This window comes from Grammomys surdaster, unplaced genomic scaffold (assembly GCF_004785775.1).
Source record: "Grammomys surdaster isolate TR1022 unplaced genomic scaffold, NIH_TR_1.0 126576, whole genome shotgun sequence".
Taxonomy (NCBI): Eukaryota; Metazoa; Chordata; class Mammalia; order Rodentia; family Muridae; genus Grammomys; species Grammomys surdaster.
The window spans coordinates 17698-42778 of NW_021621367.1; the positions used below are offsets into that span (position 1 = coordinate 17698).

The window sequence follows — 25081 nt, forward strand, 5'->3', positions numbered from 1 at the left end:
GAGTAAGAGCAGGGGCGGGGCGAGGAGTCTTAGTAGAGGCGGGGCCGCGAGTAAGAGCAGGGGCGGGACGAGGAGTCTTAGTAGAGGCGGGGCCGAGAGTAAGAGAAGGGGCGGGGCGAGGAGTCTTAGTAGGGGAGGAGACAAGCGGAGGGGCGGGGCGAGGAGTCTTAGTAGGGGAGGGGCTGAGAGTAAGGGTGTGGCAAGGCCTAAGAGCAGGGCCCGTGCAGAGAGTAAGGGGCCCCGAAGCCTGATTAGAGGTGGAGCTGGGAAGAAGAGTAGGAAAAAGGGCAGGAACTGAGCGGTTTCCTAGAGATCAGCCTCAGCTAGCCAACTTGTAAGTGGGTGTTGATCCCCACGTTCTCCAGGTTCTAGCTACGTGGTGTCCTGGCCAGCCATGTCCCCTGTCAGCCCTGTGTGGCCGAGAAAACCAAACCTATGGGCATTCTGGGTACTGCGGCTGGTGCTATTGCTGTCGTTGAAGACGTGGGCGGAAGATTTTTTAGAGCGTTGTACCTGGCTTGTGGTCCTGAACAAGTTCGAGAAGGTAGGCTTGCATCTCTCCAAGGATCGATTTCACGATCAAGAGCCCATCGATACAGTGTCCAAGGTGTTCCAAAAGTTGACAGACTCACCAATCGATCCAGGAGAGGTGAGGGAAGAGCATCAAAGGGATTTGGGGTTAGTAAATAGAGGGATCTTGGGTCAGTACACCAAGTGACTAGATATTTCCCCCACCTTTCCTTACAGAAATATTACAGCTTTCCTTACTACCTGCAAATCAACTTTTCCTGTCCGGGACAGGTGAGAGTTTACAGTGTGAATGGGCTGACTTCTGTAAGTCTCCAATTTCCCGTCACTTTCAGTAAGGTTTTCAATACAGTTTAGTAGTAGTCTCCAGCAACTCGGAAGGCCTTAGGGATTCAGTCTCCCGCTGGGTAGAAGAACACAATAGGGACAGAAAAAACAAAAACCAAAATCAAAAAACAAAACCCTCAGCTTCCCCCATTTTAAAACTGAGCTGTAGCTCATCTTTTGTTTTGTTTAGGGGCCTAGGGACAGAACCCAAGGCTTTGTAGCCTACCACTGCTACCTGCTACCCCCATGCCCTCAGCCCCTGAAGGCGCCATTCTAAAGTCTACAGGACAGCACATTTCAGTGTATCTACAGAGTCAGGCAACTGTCTCAGCTCCGTTTCTATTGGCATGACAAGAACACCATGATCAAGGCAACTTATAAACAAAAAGTCCATGAGCAGCAGAGCAGGGAACATGGTGGGGACCTCCATGGCAGCTGGGTATGTGCTGGAGCAGCAGCTGAGAGCTTATGCCTCCATCCACAAGCAGGGGGCAGACAAAGAGAACTGGGATGGTGCAGACTTTTGAGACTTCAAGGCCTACCACTCCCAACGACACACCTCCTCCAAGAAGGCCATATGTAATGCTACTCAAATGGACCCACAGCTAGGGAGCAAACATTCAAACATAAGAGCTTAAGGGGCCACCCTCCCTCAAACAGTCACACTAACCTCATTATCTTTCTCCTGAATGTTCCTATTAATCTGCCAACAAGAAACGTGTCTATTACTAGTTACTCTTTCTTTTAAAAAAACATTCATCTTTTTAGTTACGCACACGCACATGCACACACACACGCACACACATGCACACACACATGTGGGCAAGCACACATACACATATGTACACACACACATGCACAAATACATGCATGCACGCACACACACTTACACATACACGCACACACATGCACACACACAGGCACACAACACACACATACATACACACACATGCACACACACAGGCACACACACACGCGCACACACACACATGCATACACATACACAGGCGCCCGCACACACACACACAGGCCCACACAGGCCCACACAGGCCCACACACACACATACACATGCACACACATGTATATATGGAGGTATATGCATGTGCATGTGTGCGTGAAGGTGCCTGTGGAGGTCAGAGGTCAGAAGAGGGTGATGAGTTATAAGCCATTGTGGCTTGACGTGAATGCTGGGAATCACACTTTGGTCGTCTGGGAGAACAGCACACACTCTTAAACACTGAACCATCCATCTCTAGACCCACTCTCTTTCTTTCATGCTATAGGACAGTATTACTTTACCCGGGCTGGCCTTGAACTCACACCAGTTCTCCTGTCTCTGTCTCTCAAGTACTGGGATTATAGGTATGAGCCAGCAGGCTAACCTTCCTTAGCTCATTTAGGTTTGTTTGTTTGTTTGTTTGTTTTTTAGGACAAGGTATGTCTACAGAGCCCTGGCTGTCCTGGAACTCACAGAGATCTGTCTGTCTCTGCCAGGATCAAAGATGGCGTGTGTGTGTCATCTCGATTGACCTTCCTTTGCTCATTTTACTTTTTATTTTTTAAATGTATTTTCTTTCTATTTTATGTCCATTGGTGTTTTGCCTGAATGTGTGTCCCTGCAAGGGTGTCAGGTGCCCTGAACTGGAGTTACAGACAGTTGTGAGCCACCATGTAGTTGCTGGGAACTGAACCCAGGTCCTCTGGAAGAGCAGCCAGTGCGCTTAACCTCTGAGCCATCTCTCCAGCCCCCCTTACACATTTTTAAATGAAAGGTTTTTTTATTTTTACCTTTTCATTATTGATTTGTGAAAATTATTTATATGTTTTTTTTTGTTGTTGTTGTTTTGTTTTTTGTTTTGTTTGTTTGTTTTTCGAGAGAGGGTTTCTCTGTGTAGCCCTGGCTGTCCTGGAACTCACTCTGTAGACCAGGCTAGCCTCGAACTCTTTAACTCGGAAATCCACCTGCCTCTGCCTCCCAAGTGCTGGGATTAAAGGCGTGCGCCACCATCTCCCAGCTATTTATATGTTTTGAATGACGGTTCTTTGTCATACAGATGATTCGAAAAAATTGTGCCCGGTTCTGTAGGTTCTTTCTTTCAAGACAGGGTCTTGCTCTGTAGATCAGGCTGGTCTGAAACTCACAAAGATCTACCTGCCTCTGCCTCCTTCATGTTGGGATGAAAGATGTGTGCCACCACCACCTGATTCTTAGTGTTTTTGAAGCAGAGTCTCGTGAAACCCAGGCTGGCTGACTTGATGTATAGCAAAGAATAACCTCAGACTTTTGATTGTCCTGTCTCTACTGGCTTCATGAGAGTTGACTGGGATTCTGAAATCCCAGTCTACCACCACATTTGATTTTGTTCCATGATGAGAAGAGAGCTTAGGGCCTCATGCAGCCTCAGGGAAGCAGTCTCGCAGCAGGACCAGAGACATAGTAGCTTATTGGTTAAGAGTACTTGTTGCTGTTGTAGAATTTGATTGCTAGCACCTATCTGGTGGCTCACAATCACACATAACCCTAGTTCCAGGGAATTCAACAGGCATGCACATGGTGCACATACATAGATTCAGACAAAATATTTATGCACATTAAGTAAAGTAAGTAAATCTAAAGAAAGGGAGTGAAAAAAAAGTGTCACTGCGTATCTCTATTTACAGAACAAAGGAGTGTAGCCTAGGTTGTGTAGGAAGATCCTTTCTCAAGACACCACCAAAAAGTTTTAAGTTTATTGAGCTATAATTTGTTCTTAGAAAAGCTGATTGACTGTGCTACAGTGACCAAGGGGTTGGGCAGTCACTCAAGTACCATTTACTTTTTATGTTGGTTTGAACTAGGATCATCAGTGTCCCAGGCTGTTTTTGAACTCGGGATCCTCCTACCTCTTTTTCCCATGTACTGGGATTTTAGGTGTTGTACAACCATGCCCAGCTTTGTTTTTGTGGTTTTTTTTTTTTTTTTTTGAGACAATGTCTTCCTATGGGACCTGAGCTGGTGTGGAACGCCTTTCTTGGATCAAGCTGGCCTTGAACTCGCACTGGTGCTCCGGCTTCTGTCATCTGAGTGCTGGGATCACAGGTCTAAGCCATCACCCTCGACTTGAAAGTTTTTCTTTTTAAGACATCTTACGTATGTCTATGGGTGTTTTGCCTGCATGTGTGTTTGTATACCACACGTGTGCCTGGTACTTACAGATTCCAGAAGAGAGAATATAAACCCAGGAGACAGATACACAGCCCTGGTTCACTTAGGACTCTCTGTAGAGACCAGACTGGCCTCAAACTGTGGTGATCCTCTTGTTTCCATCTCCTGAGGGGGTGAAAGGTGAACATTACTACACCCGGCCTCTAGATTTTATTGATTTGTTTAGTTTGTTTTGAGACAGTCTTAATTTATATTTATAGCCCAGGTACTTCAAACTCCTTAAGTGTCCTCCTGGACTAGCCTTGAACTAAAGAGGCTGCTGTCTCACCCTCTGGAGCACTGGGAACAAGCATGTGCCATCCCAGCAGGCTGCACAGGCATGATCTCTTACCCTTCGGCGGTGCGGTGAACCTGCTGTATCTATCTAGCTCGGAGTGCAGACCAGTACTCCAGGAGTCTCCAGACAGTGGACCTTCAAACTAAGTTATGCCCTCTCCTCCTCAGAATAGCGAGTTGCTGGCCCGAAAGGGCCACCTGATGGGAATGAAGCCCCTAGTCCTGATCAACTACATACACTCAGTCAATTTCTACCAATGGAAAATGGAAAATCTGCAGATTCTGATGGAAGCTGCTCCAATGCGCAGCGCAGGTGGGCCAAACTGCTTGGTGGTGGTGGGTGGGGCTGGGTAGTCTGTGAGCGCCCTGAGGTCCACCTGGGTTTCTGGCAGTCCCTAATATCTCTGTGCCGCTGTGCCCCATTCAACCAGCAGGGTACTGCCCGGCAGAGGCCGTGTGCGTCCTGAACTGGTACACACCCATGCCCTTGAAAAATGGCTCCGTGGTCGCCTCAGTGGACATCTATACCAATGGCATCGGACCCTTCATTCCCAAGAAAAGGTGCTGTTTCTGGTAGTGTGCACACTCAGAGGAAAGGCAACCCCCAGAATCCCAAAGGAAGCAGGGAAAGCAAAGGGGAGGTGGCAGGGGAAGGTGGCTGCGAGCTGGGGGATCCCCCGCGAGGGCGGTCCTCACTGGAGCCTGCTTGTAGGTTCTATGTGAACATGAATGGCTTCTTGAAGAGAGACGCAAGCGGTAAAGTGGTCTTCAGCATAGGATATGAGGTGAGGCCAGCCAGCCAGGATAGCACAGTACCACACACATGGCCTTCAAACCTCCAAACAACACAGATGCCATTTGCAGAGCACTTGCTTGATCTCTGGGCCCCAGGTGCCATTTTCCCAACTGTACCTTTGAGTTCCTCTTTCATAGTTAATCTAGAGTGGGACACACACACAGTCCTCCCAGTGCTAGAGGCTGAAGAGTGTCAAACTTCCCAGGTAAACACAGGGTGATAGAAGCCCGGCCCCATTGTCTCATTGGATTTTATGTAATTTCTTATTTTGTATATGCTTATCCCATGGTATGCATGTGGAGGCCAGAGGACAACTTTTTTTTTTAAGCTTTATTTATTTATTTGTTTATTATAAGTACACTCTAGCTGTCTTCAGACACCCCACGAGAGGGCATCAGATCTCATTGCAGATGGTTGTGAGCCACCATGTGGTTCCTGTCAGTGCTCTTAACCACTGAGCCATCTCACCAGCCCCAGAGGACAACTTTTAAGAGCCTACATTCTTTCCACCATGTGGAGTTGCCTGGCACTGAACTCAGACATTAGACTTGGCATCAGGACCCATTGCCTGCCAGACCATCTCACAGGCTCCAGTGTAGAGTTTTGTAACAAGGTTTCAGTATAGCCCTCAGGGGTCTGGACTCATTATACAAACCAGACAAACTTTGTGAGGCTCCTGCCTCAGCTTGCCAACCAAGTACTGGTATCCTAGATGTGGGACACCAAGCCAGGCCTCAGGGATTCATTTTAACCTTTCTAACCCATTTATCTATTTTGTGGTGGCCACACATGGACACGTATACGGAAGGGACAAGACAACTCTCAGGAGTCGCTTCTCTGTTTCTGTCATTAAACTCAGGGCATCAAGCTTGGTGGCGAGTGCCTTTACCCATCAAGCCAGCTCACATGCTGTGTATACTCACTTCAAAGAGAAGAACACTGAGGCTCCAGAGGAGGGAATCATTCCCTACCTCCTGTCAGAGAGATCCCAGAGAAAGAGACCTAAAACCATTCTTCACAATTCCCACACCCATATTCCAGTGTGAGTGTGTTGCATGTATGTGTACGTGTGTGTGTGTTGAGGAGTGAACTCAGGTCCTTGTACATGCTAGACAAGCCACATCACCACTGAGCCAAATCTGAGGCCCTGCACCCATGTTCTGAGCTTGCTACCCGTCCTTGAGATGGAGCTAAGAGTTCTTGCTAGGGCTTAATGCACCTCACCTCAAAAAGGGGGAGGGGGTGAAAGATGGAAAAGGAAGGAGGAGGCAGCTGCTGCAAAGCCCCTGGGTGAGCTGAAAATAAAGAAGAGGGTGGGGTTGGGTTAGAGAGAAGCTACACAGTGGAGGAGAGTGCGGTTAGGGAGGGGACAGCGGCAGAGGCTTTGTGGTCAGGATGAGAACTTTAGCTTGTGGCAGAGATGGAGGTACAGTCAAGTAGGTGAGGGCTGAATGGCATTTCTGTTCCCCTGACAGAGCCTTGTTCTGGAGTCATCTTACTTTAGGTCTTCGGGATCAAGGCCTCTGTGGTACACTGTGAACCATGCACCCGTGTTCATCCTTGGGGGCTTCAATAATGAAAAGGCCATCCTGCTTTCAGACTCTAGTTTCCAGGACTTTGTTTTCTTGGAGGTGAGTGATAGCAGGCAGATGCAGGCTTTGGCTTCTGGGCAGTGCTGGGTCTTAGACCCTGGATGGGGGGGGCGGGGGAGGTGTCAGGGACTACAGAATGGGACTTCAAAGATATACCAGTCTCCAGCAACAGGGCTTGAAGAAAAATTTTACTGCTAGGAAACATAGGTTCAAGTATTTTTAAAAAATACATTTCTTGGGGGAGGGCGTGCTGGAGAGATGGGTCAGAGGTTGAGAGCACTGGCTGTCCTTCCAGAAGATCTAGGTTCAAGTCCGAGCACCCACATGGCAGCTCACAATCATCTGTAATGCCAGTTGCAGGGGATCCGGTGACTCTGGTCTCCTCAGGTACTACCCCTCAAACACAAACTCACTCTCTTATACACACAGAGAGAGATACATAATTTAGAATAATGATATATATATTTTTAAAAGTTATAGGCCAATTACATTTTTGTTACTGTTTTGTTTCGTTAAGACAGGGTCATATGCCAGACAGTGGTGGTAAACACCTTGAAGCCCAGCACTTGGGAGTCAGAGGCAGACAGATCCATGAGTTCGAGGCCAGCCTGGTCTACAGAACGAGTTCCAGGACAGCTAGGGCTACACAGAGAAACCCTGCCTCAAACAAACAAAATAAAAAAAACAAGGTCTTACTATGCAACCTTGGCTGGCCTACAGCTTGATATACAAATCAGGCTGACTTGGAACTCGTGGAGATCCACCTGCCTCTGCCTCCCCAATGCTAGGATTAAAGTTGGTGGTTCATCATGCCTGGCCTCATCATTTAATACACAGATAAATATTTTATATACACATATATGGGATGGAAGGATGGTTGAGAAATGAAGGGCACTGGGTGCTCTTCTAGAGGACACAGGTTCAATTCCCAGCACCCACATGAGGGCTTATAGCTGTCTGTAACTCCAGTCCCTCAGGATCAAAGTCCACATGTGGCTGCCCCAGGCACCAGACTTCCATACATCAGACAGTCCAACTATACATACAAAAGATGAGATATATATGTAAATATACATATATGTGCATGTACACACACACACACACACACACATATATATATATATGAGAGAGAGTTAGAAGACAGGCAGAGACAGAGGAAGGAGAGCCAGTAGAGTAGTGCACACTTTTGATCCTAGCACTCAAAAGGTAGAGGCAGGCAGATCTCTGTGAGTCTGAGACCAGTCTGATCTGTCTGTCTGTCTGTCTGTCTATCTGTACACACACACACACACACACACACACACACACACAGGGCTGGAAAGGTGGGTCAACAGTTAAGAGCACTGGCCTGGTGCCTACAGAGGCCAGAAGAGGGCACTGGATCCCCTCTAGAGAGAGTTGTGAGCCCTCAAGTAGATGTTGGGAATCGAACCTGGGTCCTCTTGAAGAACAAGCAGTACTCTCAACGACTAACCATCTCTTCAGATTCCACATGGAATATTTTCTATCCGTGGGAGCAGAACTCTGACATGGGCACGGGAACTGTCGTACACTGTTTAACTCCAGGTTGTGTCCAATGCTTGGGCTAGGGTAGTATTCCTATCAAGCAGTTAGAACAGCATCGCTAGCCAAGGCAAAAATCGAGGCTGAGGTCTCACCCTGGCTCACACATCCTCTGCTCCCCCACAGCTAAGCATTGACAGTTGCTGGGTTGGCTCTTTCTACTGTCCCATTCTTGGCTTCTCAGCCACTATCCATGACGCCATTGCCACCGAGAGCACGCTCTTCATTCGACAGAACCAGCTGGTCTACTACTTCACAGGCACCTACAGCACGCTCTTCGACAAAAGCCACGGCAGCAGTGAGAATACTGGGCTGGGTATGGGCGTGGGGCACAGGTGGGGGTCCGAGAAACAAAACCAAGAAGGATATTGACCAGAAAGGTAAAAGTCCAGCCATTATCACTGTCTACACCTGTCACCCCAACATGTGGGAGACAGAGGCAGGGGCACCAGGAGCTTATGGTCACCTTTAGCTATATAGCCTGTTTGAGGTGAGTCTGGGCTACATGAAACCCTGGAGATGGGGGAGCACACACACATGGGTCGGGGTGTTGCCAACCTCTAATCCTAGCACTTGAGACTATCTAGTTCAGGGCAATCATGGGCTATGTATTAGGTTCCACACAGCCTGGGAAACTTAGTGAGAATTGCCTCAACCCACTCCTTCAGGGATGAGGGTGGGGGTGAAACAAAAGAGGAGGAGTGGGGCACACCTGTGGGTGGGTTTACCTGACCCAGAAGCCCATGAGCACTTGGGCTTTAGACATTGGTGTATCCAGGTACTCACCGTAACTCTTGACCTCCTTGCTGAGGATGGTGATTGCTACCCACACCCAGCCCAAGAGAGCCACACAGCTTCTGGCTAGTGGCTACAAGTTGGAAGAGCCTCTGATTTGCTCTGCTCTGTCCAACATGCAGTTCAGAACCAAGGGAAAAAAAGAAGGGGTGGGCCCATCTAGACCTCAGGGACAGCCCCAGTAGAGTGGCACATACCTGACCCTGCAGAAATGAGGAAAGCAGCAGCAGGAAGCTGGCCAGTTTGAGAACAGCCTGGGCTGTATATGGAGTTTAAAGCCAGCCAGAGCTACAGTGTTAAAACGCTGTCTCATAAAACCAAAGCCAGTCATAACAAGCTAGAATCCAAGGGTAGAGGATGGGAGGGGGCGTGTTATAAAAAGTGACAGATGGTGTTCTCGAGGCTCCCCAGTGCTACGCTGACATGCTGCTCCAGGCTAAGAGGACAAGTAGCAGGCTCTGTAACACCAGAAAGAAAGGGTTGGGGTCCAGGCCCCATTCTGAGCAACCTGGTTTTAAGTCCCCGTGCATGCCCCTAGGCAGCTGGGTTCGCGTCCTGCCTAGCGAGTGCATCAAGAAACTGTGTCCGGTATTTGTTCCTGGCAATGGTTCTGAGTACGTCCTAGCCCTCACCACTGGCAAGAATGAGGGTTATATTCACATCGGGACCATCACAGGTAAAAGCCTGTGTCTTCTGAATACTCAGGAGACATTTTCCACACTCTCACCTAGGGCTCTTATTCCATGTGTCCTCAGGAGAGGTGGCAGGCTCAGGGTAGTTCCGTGTGTGTGGAAATGGGTATGCTTGTTCAAGCCTGAGGACTTGAACTCAGTCCCTGGGACCTGCATGAATAACCAACTCGACACAGGGTGTCCCTCTAACCCACACATATGTACACAGCATGTAGGGATTTGGAACCATCCTGGGGTACATAGGGAGTTCCGGGATAGCTAGGGTTACATGGTGAGACCTTCTCTCAAAAAAAGGGGGGGGGGAGGACCAAAGAGATGGGTCAGAGACTGAGAGCAGTGGCCGCTCTTCAGTTCTTAATCACATTCCAGGGGATCTGGTAGTCTCGGTTGCTCTCCTCCAGCCCCAGGCACTCAGGTAGTACATATACATACAGGCATGCAGAAACTCACACAGAAAACATGGCGATCATGAAACGCTCTTGGCGTGCAGTGTTAGGCAGGACTACCACATTTCTTGGCAGTCAAGAGGTCATACAAAGGAGGTGCGGCCGTCTTCACTCCGAGTTCTCGTTCCACATCGTCTGCGATGTGTCTTGTTTGCGAGACAGTGTCTTGTTAGTGTGCACCTCGCTCAACTGGAACTCACTGCGTTGACCAAACTAGCTTCAGATCCACAAAGCTCTCCCTGCCTCTGCCTGTCGATTTAAAGGCCTGCGCCAACGCTCAGGGACACTCCTGTGCTCAGTCTGCCACCAAGTGTCTGCCAGGCCCAGCCGAAAAGATAGGTGTTGTGTGTTTGTTTGCTTGGGCTTTTTTGTTTTTTTAAGCAAAAGGTGATAAGCAGGGTGATAGAGGCGCAAACCTTTAATCCCAGCACTTGGGAGGCAGTTCGAGGTCAGCCTGGTCTACGGAGTGAGTTCCAGGACAGCCAGGGCTACGCAGAGAAACCCTGTCTCGAAAAACAACAAAAAGGAGTAGCTGGTGAGCTCTTGCTATTGTATCACATAGTGACTAACTGTAACACACACACACACACACACACACACACACACACACCAGCCTGCTCCATGGAACCCTAGATCTGTGGCTTTTGACAAGTAACAGGATTTCTCTCATATACTTAATTTTCTGTCTGTAAAATGGCACCAGATGACAATACGGTGGTATTTTGGGGGGAATAATATAAAGATTAAATTCACTGGACATGGTGGTGCATAGTTGGTAGTCACAACCTGGAAATATAAGGCAGAAGGATCAAGAGCTGGAAGCTATCTTGAACTAAAAAAGACAAACAGGTCCAGACTGTAGCTCAGCGTTAGAAAGTCTGCATGGAATGTACCAGTAAGGGCTCGGTCCCGTGCAGTGCACCACCGCATCTTGCTATGCCGGTCCTAACACCCAGTCACAGGATGCACTCTTCTTGGCTTGTATTGGTCACACCTATCTAAAACATATCTAAAATTGTTTTTGAGATAGTAGGTCAAGTGTAAGGATGAGAGTTCTGGAAGTCAGCCTGACCCCTAGAATCCATGGACTAAGAGGTTTAAGGTGTGGAGCACCCCAGTGGGGTGATGGTTGGGTAGGATGTCCACCTGGAGAGGCAGGTGCTGATGGACAAGAAAGACCTGAGCATGGTATCTGACTTGATCCACAGATGGCCTTGTGTCCTTCAAGATGGTGCCAGAAGGCTGGTCAGTGTGTCAAAAGTTACCAGGTATTCTTTTTTTTTTTGGTGGGGTCTAGAGGGTGGTAGGCCTCTGAGAAAGGGTGTGAGAGCTTATGGGGATGGCTGGATTCTAGACTGCTGTAGCTTCTGCTCTCTCCCAACAGGTAAAAACTGTACCATCGACTGGGCTGCATACATTGCCGATGAGAGAAACCTGCTGCTGTTAGTGAAAATTGACACTGGGCAATTTTACCTAGTCAACTTTAATACAGGTAAATCAGGTTGCCTGGAGGTCAGGAGGGAACGTGCAGGAGCTGGGACAGGGGACCGAATGTCCACCCCATACATGCCACTCTTAGGTAAGGTGTACAGTGGGCTGTGTGTCTAGGAGAGAAGGAAGAAGCCAGCAGGCGAGAACAGAACTACATCTGGAAGGCCCCGTAGTCCACAAGGAGGTTCAATTTTATGTTCTTTTTGAGATAAAAAACTGTCTCAAAAATAACAACAGAGGAGGAATCCCCAACTGGCCCCGCAGTGTATGTATACACATACTTTGCATTTTGATATTCTAGGCCAACAAGATGGCTCAGTGGGTCCAGGCACTTGGCACCAAACCTGATAACCTAAGCTCAATTCTCAAGACCACGTGGTAGAAGCGGAGAAGACTCCCAAAAGCTGTCTTGTGTTGCTGAAGCGTATGCCTTTGTACGCTCGCACACATCCATAGTCACATAGAGTAAATATGACAAATCAAGGAGGGCATTCTATCTTAAATGGAAAACCAGAAGATTCTTTACTTTAAGGTGGGTGGGGATTTGTTTTTATTGGTTTTGTTTTTTGAAACAAGGTTTTTACTACTACGGAGCCCTTGCTGGCCTAGAACTCCCCAGGTAGACCAAGCTGTCTTCAAACTCTCAAAGATCCACCTCCCCTGCCTCCTGAGTCCTGCGACTAAAGGATCACCGTGCTCAGTTGCCAGCAGAGTCTCATCTGACGCTTGGAGAATAGTAACTCTGGCTTTGCTTACGGATATTGTGAGATTAGGGTTTCAAGAGAGGTTTTCAGGTTTCAGGGTGTTGTTTTCCTACCTCTAGAGTTCAAGACTCTGAAGATCCTCTATGAAATACCAAGGTTTATCCCTGAAGGTAGGAGCAAAGGGCAAGGGTGGTCTCCAGGGTGGACAGTGGTCAGGAAGAGACCAGGTGAACACTCTTCTCCTCTCCCCTGCCTTCTCGTCTCCTCTGCTGTGGTCAGCTCAGCAACTGGACTTCCTGGTGCTCCTTGGTACAGAGACCTATACCACCACTCCTATGATACCCAAGGGCTTATTCTTCAACACACTGAACAACATGTTGTACATCTGGGGCAACTTCATCCTGCAAAGGTAGGTATAAGCCATCTCCCCAGGGACCTAGGCACACATATGCGCATGTGAGCGCGCACGCACGCGCACAGACACACACACACACACACACACACACACACACACACATTTACTTATATAAATCAATTTTTATCTGTTTTTGAGACAGTTCTCACCTATGTAGCCCTGATTGTCCTGGAACTCAGTCTGTAGACCAGGCTGGCCTCAAACTCAAAGTTCTGTCTGCCTCTGCCTCCCCAATGCAGAAATTAAAGGCCTATGCCATAACTCCCAGTAAAGCTTTATTTTATTGAATTGTGTGTATGTATGTGTGTCTGTGGAAGCCAGAAACCCTGGAGCTGGAGTTAACTCACAAGCAAAATGGGTTTTTTCCCCCAGTCACTAGGCTAGAGCTCAAGGTCTTGCTTAGTTTGGGAAAGCATGCTGTTGGTAAGCCATGGCCCTGGGCCTCACTAGTGGACTCTGGGTGGGGACTCTAACCAGGGTTCCCCCCTCCAGCTTTAGGAGCCCTTTTGCAAAGTGAAACTTTCTGGATTGGACACATGTGAGCAATAGAAAGTGTTTTCTGGGGACATTTTAGAACTTTTCCTACCCATCTACCCTCTTATTCTCCAGGAACCCAGAGGCCCCATGCCATCTTCATGAACAGTTGACAAACTCCTTTTTCTTGATGCATTTGGTTCTAAAAGAAAGAAACCCACCTCAAAAATCACTTAAGCACAGAGAATCTACTGACTGATACATGGGAGGTGGAGGGCTAGCTTCAGGCCTGACTGGATCCAGGGCTCAGAGGGCTTGTCATTAGGACCCCATTTCTAGACAAGGTAGTACTCTTACTGTCCTAGGCCAGATAGCTGAGTCCTGGGGTCCCCCAAAATAGAGATGGGGAGATACAGGTCCAAGAGTGCAAGGACACTCTCATGCACAGTGGAAGGTAAAGCCATGGTCACAGGGTCCCTTTGCTATTGTTTACAATGTCAGAGAACAAACAGTCTGTGATTACTTGCCGGTATTATGGATGCAATGTTAAGAACACCAGATGTCCCCATGCTCAGAGCTCCCTCTCTCTGCCCCTGCAGCTACAATAGGGAACACTTCATTTTTCTGGCGGACTTCCCCAAGGAGTCCACCATCAAATACATGGTCAACTCTTACACCGGACACATGGCTGTTGTCACAGAAAATGAAGAGGTGAGATGCCCTGTTTTTCTCCCTAAGCCTTCCTTGTTCACCTCCACGTCTTCCTGCCCTGTCAGGGTGAACACCCTTCAGGGAGCCCAAGAGAAAGGTCAGTAGGAGGCACTAACTCTAACAGGGTCCCGGATCTCAGGGTGGGTGGAGAACCTTTCCAAAGAGTGCACATCTTTGGAAGGACCCAGTGGAGTGGGAGAGTCGGAAGGCTTACCTTGTGCCTGAAGACTCATATATGTGCTGCTGGATCCACAGGTCTGGTACTTTCTGGAGGGTGGCTATGATGTATACAAATTGATCCCATCCCAAGGCTGGACCACCTACCTTAACCTGCAGAAGATGCAAAAGTCTTCTGAGTATGCGGATGCTGAGTCCTTGGTCTCCCTCTTCTATGAGGACGGGAAGTTCTATGAGGTACCAGGAGGGTTGGTGGGGTGGGGATGGGAGCAGGTTGGGAGCTACAAGAAGGAGTCCACACACTTACATGCCTGCTTCTGGCCCTAGCTGGTCTATCTTTTTGATGTCGGGCAAGAACGTTTGGTCAAGAGGGTCCTGCCTGTCGCCACGGTGATGGAGTATGAGATGCCCAAACCCTTCTCAGTGATTAACCAAGGGTGAGAACAAAGCTGTCTCAGAGCTCCACCCCAGGGGTGGAACCTAGAGCCACCCTAAGGATAACCTGATGGTGGGGATGGATGGGTGCTTGGCATGGATTGTAGGTCAGAGGAAGAGCGTAGTGTAGTCGGAGGGCTTGGGGCATCATGGAGGAGAGAAGCTATGACCCGAGGGTGCGGAGGAAGTAGAAGGGTGTTAGAGGCTATCTCAGTCTGGGTTTTACTGCTGTGAACAGACACCACGGCCACGGCAACTCTTAGAAGGACAAAATTTAATTGGGGCTGGCTTACATGTTCAGAAGTTCAGTCCACTGTCATCAAGGCAGGAGCATGGCAGTGTGCAGGCAGACATGGTGCAGGAGGAGCTGAGAGTTCTACATCTTCATCTGAAGGCTGCTAGCGAAATACTGGCTTCCAGGCAGCTAGGATGAGGGTCTTAAAGCCCACGCCCACAGTGACACCCCTACTCCAACAAGGCCACACCTTCTAATAGTACCACTCCCTGGGCTGAGCACATACAAACCACACACAGGGTAAGGAGAAAGTGAGAGGGTTTTCAGACATGAGAGCCTTGTAATTGACAGATTTCAGAAATGGCCCAGACCTGTGGTCTCAGCACTTGTGAGGTTAAGGCTGATGAATTTGGAATTTAAATATGTAAGCCAGTCGGGGGGCTATGTGATGAGGCTATGTGGAGGGAAGGGGGTAATGCTGGGCACCTGCAAAGGGTGCCACCCGGAAGGCAGCTTGGAGGCGGGGGTAGAATTAAGGCAAGGAACCTAGCTGGGGCGGACGGAGAAGAGATCAACTAGCTAGCATATGGGGGGACTGCGGGTGGAAGAGAGTGGGCTCTGGTCTGAGGGACAGCGAACAGAGTGTGTCTAGAGGCTGCTGAGCATGAGGGCACTGAACTGAGTTTGACAGAGCCCCGGTTAAATTTGGGGAATCAGCGACTCAGAAGTGGGAAACGCAAGCTGGGGGTGTTTCTGAAGAGCTGTCCACATATCTTCCCTCCCATGTTGTTACCCACGGCTGCGCAGGCAACTCAGGTTGATCTCCTTCACCCACGTGTGCCCGTTCAAGGACGTTCATGTGGTAGATGTGCCCAAAAGGCAGCACATGACACGCAAGGAGAGCTACCTCGCTCTGCCACCGCTGGTCTCTGAACCCCTGGGATTACACAACAATGAGACGCTGGCTGTCTATCAAGGCCTTGTCTATTACCTGCTGTGGCTGCACGCCAAGTATGATAAGGTGGGCGCCCGGAGGCCCTGAAGAGGGGTTGGTGCAGCCAGAGTGGAACCTGAAGTTCAAAGACATGAGGAAAGTGAAGTGGCTGGAGGCAGGACAGGTTTGAACTGGCTTTTAGGCGTGAGGCCCTTAGATTGAAAACCCGGAAGGCAGGTTTAGATTACACATGCTGGTGCATGCCTAATCTCAACACTTGGGAGGCACTTGGCAGGAAGGTAGGAGTTTGAGGCTACATGAGACCTTGGCCTTTTCAGAAAAACAGAAAACAACAAAACAAACAAACAAAACAAAACAAAAAAACTGGTATAACAGTGCATACTGTTATCCCAGAGGCAGAGATGGACAAAACTCTTGAATTTGAGACCATACTTGATACACAAAACATGACCAGCTGTAGAGTATGGCTCACAGCACCCACAGAATAAGCTGGTTGTGAGGGGTGGACTTGGAATCCCAAAGCCCTGGGGAGGCAGAAACAGGCCGAAGTGTGAGACTCACTGGACACAACAGTCAAGTCAGGCCAGGTTTGGGTGTGAACTTCCTGGGTGGCTTCTTTAGATACACAAGGAAGGTCCTCCTCTGGCCTCCACAAACTCACCCACCCCACACTGATTCACGGAGCCGAGTTTTGGGGCGGGCTGGGTGATTATTTCTTACTTTGGGCTATGAGCCTAGAGTTGTCTGCCTCCTTCTTCCTGTCACCTCATGGTGTGTGACCGGCCCCACAGCCCTATGCCGACCCAGTGCACGATCCCACCTGGCGCTGGTGGCAACACAAGATGAAGTACAGGGTAGGTGAACATGTTGGGAGGTGGTGGCGGGACAGCACTGGGATGCATGTCTCCTGCCCAGCGCCCACTAGCTGACCATCCTGTGCATCCAGGATTACTTCTTTTACCTGTTCAGCAACCGGCTGGCAGCAGAAGGCATGTACATCGACATGAACTCCTACCAAAAGATCTACAACATAACAGGCGACTACGACCTACCCGAATTTATCTTCCTTGACAAGGGCAACGGGTTTGGCTTCACTGCAATCTTATTGTCGCATGAGGACACCTTCACAAGCTCTGATAGCCAAGGTCTATGGTTGGGGCCTGCTTAGCAACCAAGGGATGAGGCCTGAATACTCTGGAGGGGGGCAGGTATCAGGCATCAAGGCCCCCACTGCTTCCCCCACAGGAGCCACTATTGATGTAGAGAAGAAGCTGGCAGTGGCTTTGATGCTGGCAGATCCCGAGTGCCTCTCAGGGATTGTGACCCAGGAGCTCCTTCTCAATCGCAACACAGTGATCAACAAGGTGAGGGCCCAGAGAGGAGGCACGGGGCCTTGGCTGCTGTCCCTCTGGTCCTCTGCACAGTAAGTGGAAAGGCACAGATCTTATCATCCCACTCTTAGTCCCAGTTATCCGGCCTTGGAATGTTTCTTGATCCTAGGACAGATTTAGATACTCCTCTATTTCAGTCTCTCCTTTCTCTTCTCCTCAGATTAAAATCACAGACAGAGAGAGATGCTCTGAGCAGGGCAGGGTCGGGCATAACATCAAGAAGACCTCCGTCATGATCAAGGTATGGTCCAAGTTTTGGTAAGGGATGTCGAGAGAGTACACTGGCTCTTGGGGTCTCCAATCACCCATTCCTCCTCACAGGTCTTGGGCAGTCCTGGGAGATGCTCACGAGCCACATACCTTGGGGCAGAAATGCTAGTACTGGAATTTGGGTACTGGGTCTGGTATTTGGGGCGGAGGGTGGGCTCAAGTCCCCAGAGGGCGGCTGGTTCCTGTTGCTGTCCTGGGAGCACCGTCAATCCATTCAGATTTAAAGCATGTGTCTGTGGGTATTTTGCCTGTGTGTGTGTGGCTATTCACCGATTGTGTGCCTGGTGCCTTCAGAGGGAGGTCAGGACAGAAGAGGGCTTTTGGTCCCCTGGAACTAAAGTTACAAAGGATTGTGAGCGGTCATGTGAGTGCTGGGGATCTAACCCCAGGTCCTCTGCAATTGCAATTATACACTGCTGCACACCAACTCTATTTACTTATTTTCTTATTTGGAGTCTCCAGTGCTAAAGCTTGAACTCAGGCCTTTGAAACTGCTGACCAAGCACTCTACCACTAAAATGTCCCCCTCCCCCAACCTCAGACATTGTTCTATTTCCCGACTCAAATGTTGTTCGTTCTTTTCTCTGGCTTCGTTGGTCTTGTCTTGCTTACACGGGTATTATCTCCCTAGCAGAAAGTGAATTATTGAGGCCCGGAGCAATGCACACGGACCCAGAGAGCTCCGAAGTGGTAGAGGGCCTAGAGTCTTTGTTCTCTGTAACGTCCCTGTCCACCCACTGGCAAACTCACCTTGGGGCCCTCCTTCCTGATTGAGAATGACTCAGTTGTAATAGCACAGACTCCTTAGATGGCATGTGGTGGGCTAAAGTAACAAGGCAGAAGCCTGACTGAGTCAGCATGAGTAAAGAGGGAAGAGAGAGATCGGGCTGTTCACATCTGGGTGTGTGCTGGATACGGATACAAGTGTGTGTAGACAAGTATAAGAGAAGAAAGTTGAGGTTTAGAGGAAAAAATTGGTTCTGGTGTGATGTTTCTTTGTCTTTCTTTCTGAGACAGGGTCTCACTCTGCTCTGTAGACTGGCTTCAGACATAGAGCAACTCAGCCTCCTCAGCTGGGTCCCTTTTTGTGTTGCTAGAGGTGGAATGCAGGGACCCAAACATGTGAATCATCACTGTAGGATGAGCCATGTGCCAGCCTTCTGCATTGATTTTGAAGGCTAAGACCAAGAAGCTAAGCAGACACAGTGAAGGCATGCCTGTATCCCAACACTGAGAAGGCAGAGGGGCTCAGCCACACCCTTAGCGTCTCACTATGAGTTATAGGCCTGGACCCTGTAGGGTCAAGCTACACTCACAACCTAGGACCAAAAGTTATTCACTTGAACATCTGGGAAAAGTGGAAGTCCATCCACTAAGATGAGTTCTGTGTAGACAGTCTTAGATGCCTAGTCGGTCTCCTAGTGAGTGCTGACTCAGGGGTGAGGTGACTAAGGCAGGCCTGGCCTGGAAGGCGCTTACTCAGCAGCCACCAAGCTCAGGCCACACACAATCTCTGGATGTCATGACCTAGACCCAGATGGGCCTAGAGAGATTCTTCATTCTGAAGACAATGTACTGGGGTGAGGGTGGGGGGATGTCCCTGAGCCATGGTGCTCATTCTGGGCTCTATTTCCCTTGGGAATCACGTCTTCCTTCTAGGGCTTTTAGTCCAGAGTCAGACCTGTGGGCTGTGAGCAGGAGCCAGAGCTGTGGAAGTGCAGACACCCGCAGCCTTGCTATTGCTGGCTAGCAGTATATGAATCCCACCGGTTTCAGCTCCAGTTTGGCCTTTCTAGGCCTACTTTTTCATTTGTTTTTGTTTGCTTTTTGAGACAGGGCCTCAAATAGCCAAGGCTTGCTATGGAGCTAAGGATGACCTTGAGTCCCTGACCTTCCTTGCCTCAGCCTCTAAAAGTGCAGAGATTACAGGTGTACGCTGTCATACCAAGCCTATCCCCCAAGCCCTAGACAGGGTCTCAGTCTGTAACCCAGGCTAGCCTGAACTCACTACATAGTCCAGACTTCTCTTAAACTCTCAGCTACAAACATGTATTGTATTCCCAAATGCTGGGATTATAGCATGAGCCACCACAGCTGGCTGTTCCTCACTTTTGTCATTGGTTTTGGTTGCTGTTGTTTGAGACAGGCTCTTGCTGTATATAAAACACTGGGATTTGGCCTCAAATCCAGATCCTCCTGCTTCACCCTCCTCAGTGATGGAATAACAGATACTTGCCATCACATGTGTCTGGATATTGCCTAGGGTGACACTACGTGCCTCTAATCTCAGTGCTCCACAAAATGGGGCATACTAATGGTCTGTACCATACAGGGCTCATACAATTCACACAGGTTTAACTAAGAAAATGTACCAGGCAGTGGTGGGACACAACTTTAACCCCAGTACTTGAGAGGCAGAGGCAGGAGGATATCTCCTGTCTGGAGCCTGGTTTACAGAGAGTTCCAGGACAGCCAGAGCTACGTAGAGAAACCCTGTCTTAAAAAAAAAAAAGAAAGAAAGAAGAAAGAAAGAGAGAAAGAGAGAAAATCAAAACAAACAAACAAACAAACAAACAAAAAGCCAAACCAAACCAAACCAAAAAACAGAAAAGGAAATGTGGGGGCGGGCAGTAGTGGTGCATACCTTTAATCCCAGCACTTGGGAGGCAGAGGCAGGCGGATTTCTGAGTTCGAGGCCAGCCTGGTCTACAGAGTGAGTTCCAGGACAGCTAGGGCTATACAGAGAAATCCTGTCTCAAAAAAACCAAACCAAAAAAAAAAATGTGTTAAGCTCTTAGAACATGACCCAGTGCCTGTGCATTCATCAGAAACACTGTCTTAGTTGGTCACTGTGGGACATACCTCTAACTCTTAGGGAGGCCAGAGGCAGGAACATTTTTGTGACTTAGGGACCAAGTTGGTCTAGGTAGTAATCTCCAGACCAACCAGGGCTTCACAAGGAGACTCCGCCTCCAGCAGCTGCAAAGAACCAGAAGTTGATGGGACTTGGGATTGGGCCTGGGGGGAGGAGTTAAGGGGAGGAAGGGGAAGTGAATATTATATTGTATGAAATTTTAAAAGTTAATAAAATGCTTATAAAAAACAAGAACAACAATGACGACGACAATGACAACAGCAACCACAACAGAGCTGGAGAGTTAACAGTGGTTAAGAGCACTGGCTGATCATTCAGAGGTTCTGAGTTCGATTTTCCGCAACAATACGGTGGCTCACAACCATGTGTAAAGAGATCTGCTGCCCTCTTCTGGCATGCAGAAGTACATACAGACAGAGCACTTAGACATTAAAGCAATAGTAACAACAACAACAAAACCCGAAAAGCAAACAGACACTATCAAACAACGATGCATGCTTGCTCAGCATGTGAAGGAGGCCCTGGTTCCAAGCTTAGCACTGGAAAGGAAAAGCAGGCAGGGGGTAGGAAAGGAAAAGGCAGGCATGGTGTGGCCAACCGACCATGTTGATGGTGTGTGTGTGTGTGTGTGTGTGTGTGCCACCTTGTGTTTTTAGAGGGGTGGTTTTCCCTCTGCTCCTTGAAAGCAATCTGGCCATTCCCCAGCAGGAGGTCTTTTTTCCTACCCAGGGTTTCCGGCTGATACCAGTATACATTGGCTGTCCGCCCGGCAAGCGCTTGGCCTTTGACGTTTCCTACACGATCACGCATTCCGAGCAGATAAACAAGCACTATTTCGACTGTGTGACTAAGGAAGAGGAGATGCCGTGTTTCCTCTTCCGTGACTGTGTGTTCCTTTCTTTCTCCCAAATTTCCCTCACTCGTCCCTTCCCCCAGCCCCGCCTAGAGTCCCCCTCCAGTCTTCCTCTGTTCCTCCTTGGACAAAGCTAACTTTTTCCCACCCCACCCCCCTCCTTCCCAATCCACAGTATTCCAGCCTTTCTTCTTAGTCCAAGACATGGTGACGGGAGACTCTGGCAGTTTCTTGGGCAGGTGAGGACAGACAGCTGCGGCAGGTTGCGGGCTTCGGGTACTTGACAGTTGGGAGAGGGAGATGCGGAGTTCAACTCTAAGGGATCTGTGTTTACCTCTGCATTCTTCAGTTACGTGCTTAAGGTGGTGGGCGGTGGCCGCACGAAGGACACCATCAGAGACTACACGGAAGAAGAGATCTTCCGTTACAACAGCCCGCTGGACACGTAATCCCTTTGGGGCCTGGCGGGTCTGGTCTGTAGGGTCTCCCCTCCCACTTCCACTTAAGCAGGGGACCCTTTTCTGTAAGCTACAAACACTCAAGGTGCCTCAGACAGTCGTGTCTCAGATCCCACAATCCTGCCCCGCTTACTGGGTCCCCATTCCTAGGTACTGACCACTGTTTCCGCTTTCAACCCGCTTTGACTTTATATGGGCCTGCGTAGGACAAATAGCCTCATCTGGAAAACAAATGTTGAAAGGACAACTGAAGACAAAAAGTTCTACATAATGTCCCACCTGAGCCCTGGGATTGAGTGAGTTCGAGTCCTGAGAGCTCCACCCTCCAGGCTAGCGTTGAATTCACTATGTAGTTGAGGGTGACCTTGTTCCTCTAAGTCTCCCACACAGGTTTATGGGGGTCTGGGTCTCCAACCCGGGGCTTGGAGAATGCCAGGCTAGCCTTCTACCCACTGAACTGCATCTCCTGAACCCCAACTCCGTTACTTTTGTTTTACACAGAGTCTCACTGTGTGGCTCTGCCTATTCTCAAAATTATGATTGTCCTACTTCTGAAATGTGGAGATTATTGACATGCCCTTTGCACAAGCTTTTCCCCCACCACATCCCTCTGGCTCACTGTGCTTGTCTCTGAGAGGCTTCCCAGACAGTCACATTAATTGTCTGTGTATTTCTAAAGGAGGGCTTTTACTCAGCCTTCAGTCCTTAGGTCACATGCTCCTTCCTTCAGGAGGACTTAGCAATGCCCCACCCCCTTTTTTCCCAAGATGGGCAGTCAATCCTGCTGAACTCCCAGGTGCCTTTCCCACCCTGAGTGTTTGCCTGCACCTCCTCAGCCTTCCCTGACCTTCTGCCCGCACATCTTACATTTTGGTCCAGACCACTCAGCGCCTGCTACTGTCTCCTGGAGGGCCTGTCTCTCTCTCTCTACGCAGTTTTTGAATAGACATGATATAACATTTCTTTTAAATGAAGAATAAACAAGCTGACGCAGGGTCAGCATTCATTGACAGCTAAGTGGAGATGTTCACAAATGAAGAAAACTATAGAAGGCTTTGTTAGTATGTAAGGCTTGAAAATCAGTTCTTGAAATCCTACTTTTAATAAGGGTTCTCAAATGCTAAACCATCACATGATATAGCCAGAAACTTCCACTTCAAAATGGACAAATTAACCAACCGCGCCCAAGGCCATATTCAGTCTGGATTTACGGAATAGTGGTCAAGAGGGACTTAGAAAAGGTGTGACTCTGTCCTTAGCTCCTGTGCAGACTGTTCTTGTGGAATGAAGGTGACACACAGTAGGTGTTCAGTCCAACATCTGGGTCTGTTGGCAGGTGGAGGCAGCAGCAGCCTGTTTACTAGCTGGTGCTCAGAGAGCCTTATTGTCTCAGTGAATGGAGTAGGCTGGCCAAAGTGGAGACCGGAGCCTGAAGGTGTGGCTCCCTAGGAGAACACTTGCCTGCACTACTGCAGCGAGTTGGGTCTTGGCCCAGCAGCAGAAGGTTTGCCTAACTCTCATGAGGCCCCAAGTTCAGTCGGAAGCACTATGGTCACCAAGCAGCAGGCAGATTGGAGCAGGCAGTGTTTCCCCTGGAGTGTAGGTGCGACATCTGCCTACACTTGGACTTGTAGGTGGCTGTGTTTGGAGAACTTCCCTTGCTACGACATCACCCCCGAAAGCATCTTTCCACCTGAGTTCTTCCTCAAGTTGTTAGTGAGCAATAGGTAAGCCAGGCACACAGCCTAGGTGTGTGCTGGGAGTGGGGATGCAGCGTGCTGAGGCTGTCCCTTGGCACGATGCCCTACTAACTAACTCAATCCTGGACTCCATTCCTTCCGCAGAGGTGTAGACAACAGCACATACTGTGACTACCAGCTCACCTTTATACTACACATCCATGGGCTTCCGCTCAGTAGCAAACGCTCCTTCCACATTGTTATTGTGAGTGGCAGCCGCAGTCTTCCCTTCTGGGTGGGCAGGGTTCACCTACTGCACCCCCACCCGACCCCTCGTGACTGCTGGACTGGGCTTGCAGGTGTCCTCCACCTTCTTTCTCATCCTGGTTGTCATCTACATCCTGTTCTGCCTCCTGTGGCCTCACATAGCGCAGGCCTGGGTCTCACTGCGCTGGAGGATTAAAAACATCATGGCGTCAGAGTCCTACTATACCTACGCCACCTCCACCGAGGGCTTCAGCATCCAGTCTCACAGCTCAGAGGGAAGTTTAAAGGGTCCCTCCAGAGCAGGCTCCAAAGAGGACAACGTTCAAGCTAAGAAAGCGTAGGTGGCCTAGGTCTCTGGCCTGTACACTTCCTCATAAACCCTTAGGCCTCCCGCATGGGAACGCAGCCTGCCACCTACCCAGCAGCTTCTGGTTTGCTAGAATGTTCATGTCTCATTCGGACCCTAATAAAGCCTCGTTTCAGAATCAGTCCCGAGTCCTCAGAAAGGCTCATGTCTGCTCGCTTTGTACCAGCACAGCTGTAGTTAACGGTCAAAATGCCAGAATCTTATATTTTCAAGATGTCACAGCAGAGAAAGGAGCGTTCTCCCAAGCCTGACAAGCTGGGTTTGGTCTCCAGGACTCAGAAGGTCTAAAGAGAGAGCCGACTCTGTGAAGCTGTCCTCTGACCTCGGCATGTGCACATGCATGCACCTGCACACTAACACTGTTAAGTCAGGCACATGCCTTTAATTCCCAGCAGAGGAGGCAGAGGCAAGTGGAGGTCTGAATTTGAGGTCAGCTTGGTCTACACAGCAAGTTCCAAACTAGCCAGATCTGTATAGACCCTGTCTGAAACCAAACAACACAGAACCACAAAAACAACAAAATCAGAGCAAAAAACAAAACGATGCTAGCTGGTGTGGTAGCTCAGCCTGTCATCTGACCACGTAGGAGGCTAAGGAAACAGACATACTCTGAGTTTGAAGCCTGTCTGGGTTGCTTAGTGACTTCCAGGCTAGTGTGGACTAACCAAGAGAAAGATCCATTAAATCAATGATTTTAAAAGTCAAGGTTGGAGAGATGGCTCAGCGGTTAAGAGCACCAGCTACTCTTCCAGAGGTCCTGAGTTCAAGTCCCAGAAAGCATCAATAATGAGTTCTGACGCCCTCTTCTGGCGTGTAGGTGTGCGTGCAGGTAGAGTGCTCATACATACAAATAAGTCTTCGGGGCTGGATCGATGGCTCAGTGGTTAAGAACACTGGCTCCACTTCCAGAGGATCTGGCTTCAATTCCCAGCACCCACATGGCAGCTCACAACTGTCTGTAGCTCCAATTCTAGGGGATCTAACACCTTCAAACATGCAGGCAAAACACCTACGCACCAATGCAAAAATAAAACTTTTTAAAAAGTCAATTGTGTTCTTGGTACCGGTGCTTGGAAGCAGCTGTAAAGCTTTTGTAGGCATAG

General features: G+C 49.2%; 1 protein-coding gene across 1 annotated transcript in view; it reads left to right on the forward strand.

Annotated features, from left to right (window-relative positions):
* Catsperg (cation channel sperm associated auxiliary subunit gamma) overlaps positions 1–24101 on the forward strand; it is a 25434-nt gene extending 1333 nt beyond the window's left edge. The window contains exons 3-30 of the mRNA XM_028760750.1: positions 366–649; positions 748–801; positions 4506–4650; positions 4772–4898; positions 5050–5122; positions 6609–6764; positions 8415–8586; positions 9622–9759; positions 11430–11489; positions 11606–11713; positions 12536–12586; positions 12696–12825; positions 13905–14016; positions 14272–14430; positions 14521–14630; positions 15671–15884; positions 16610–16672; positions 16765–16963; positions 17064–17182; positions 17370–17450; positions 17531–17587; positions 21084–21240; positions 21383–21446; positions 21557–21652; positions 21872–21961; positions 23300–23392; positions 23510–23609; positions 23704–24101. Of these exons, the coding sequence (XP_028616583.1) occupies positions 366–649; positions 748–801; positions 4506–4650; positions 4772–4898; positions 5050–5122; positions 6609–6764; positions 8415–8586; positions 9622–9759; positions 11430–11489; positions 11606–11713; positions 12536–12586; positions 12696–12825; positions 13905–14016; positions 14272–14430; positions 14521–14630; positions 15671–15884; positions 16610–16672; positions 16765–16963; positions 17064–17182; positions 17370–17450; positions 17531–17587; positions 21084–21240; positions 21383–21446; positions 21557–21652; positions 21872–21961; positions 23300–23392; positions 23510–23609; positions 23704–23952 (3461 nt within the window). The 3' untranslated portion in view covers positions 23953–24101. The remainder of the gene's footprint in view (positions 1–365; positions 650–747; positions 802–4505; positions 4651–4771; positions 4899–5049; positions 5123–6608; positions 6765–8414; positions 8587–9621; positions 9760–11429; positions 11490–11605; positions 11714–12535; positions 12587–12695; positions 12826–13904; positions 14017–14271; positions 14431–14520; positions 14631–15670; positions 15885–16609; positions 16673–16764; positions 16964–17063; positions 17183–17369; positions 17451–17530; positions 17588–21083; positions 21241–21382; positions 21447–21556; positions 21653–21871; positions 21962–23299; positions 23393–23509; positions 23610–23703) is intronic.
* Positions 24102–25081: the final 980 nt, after the last annotated feature.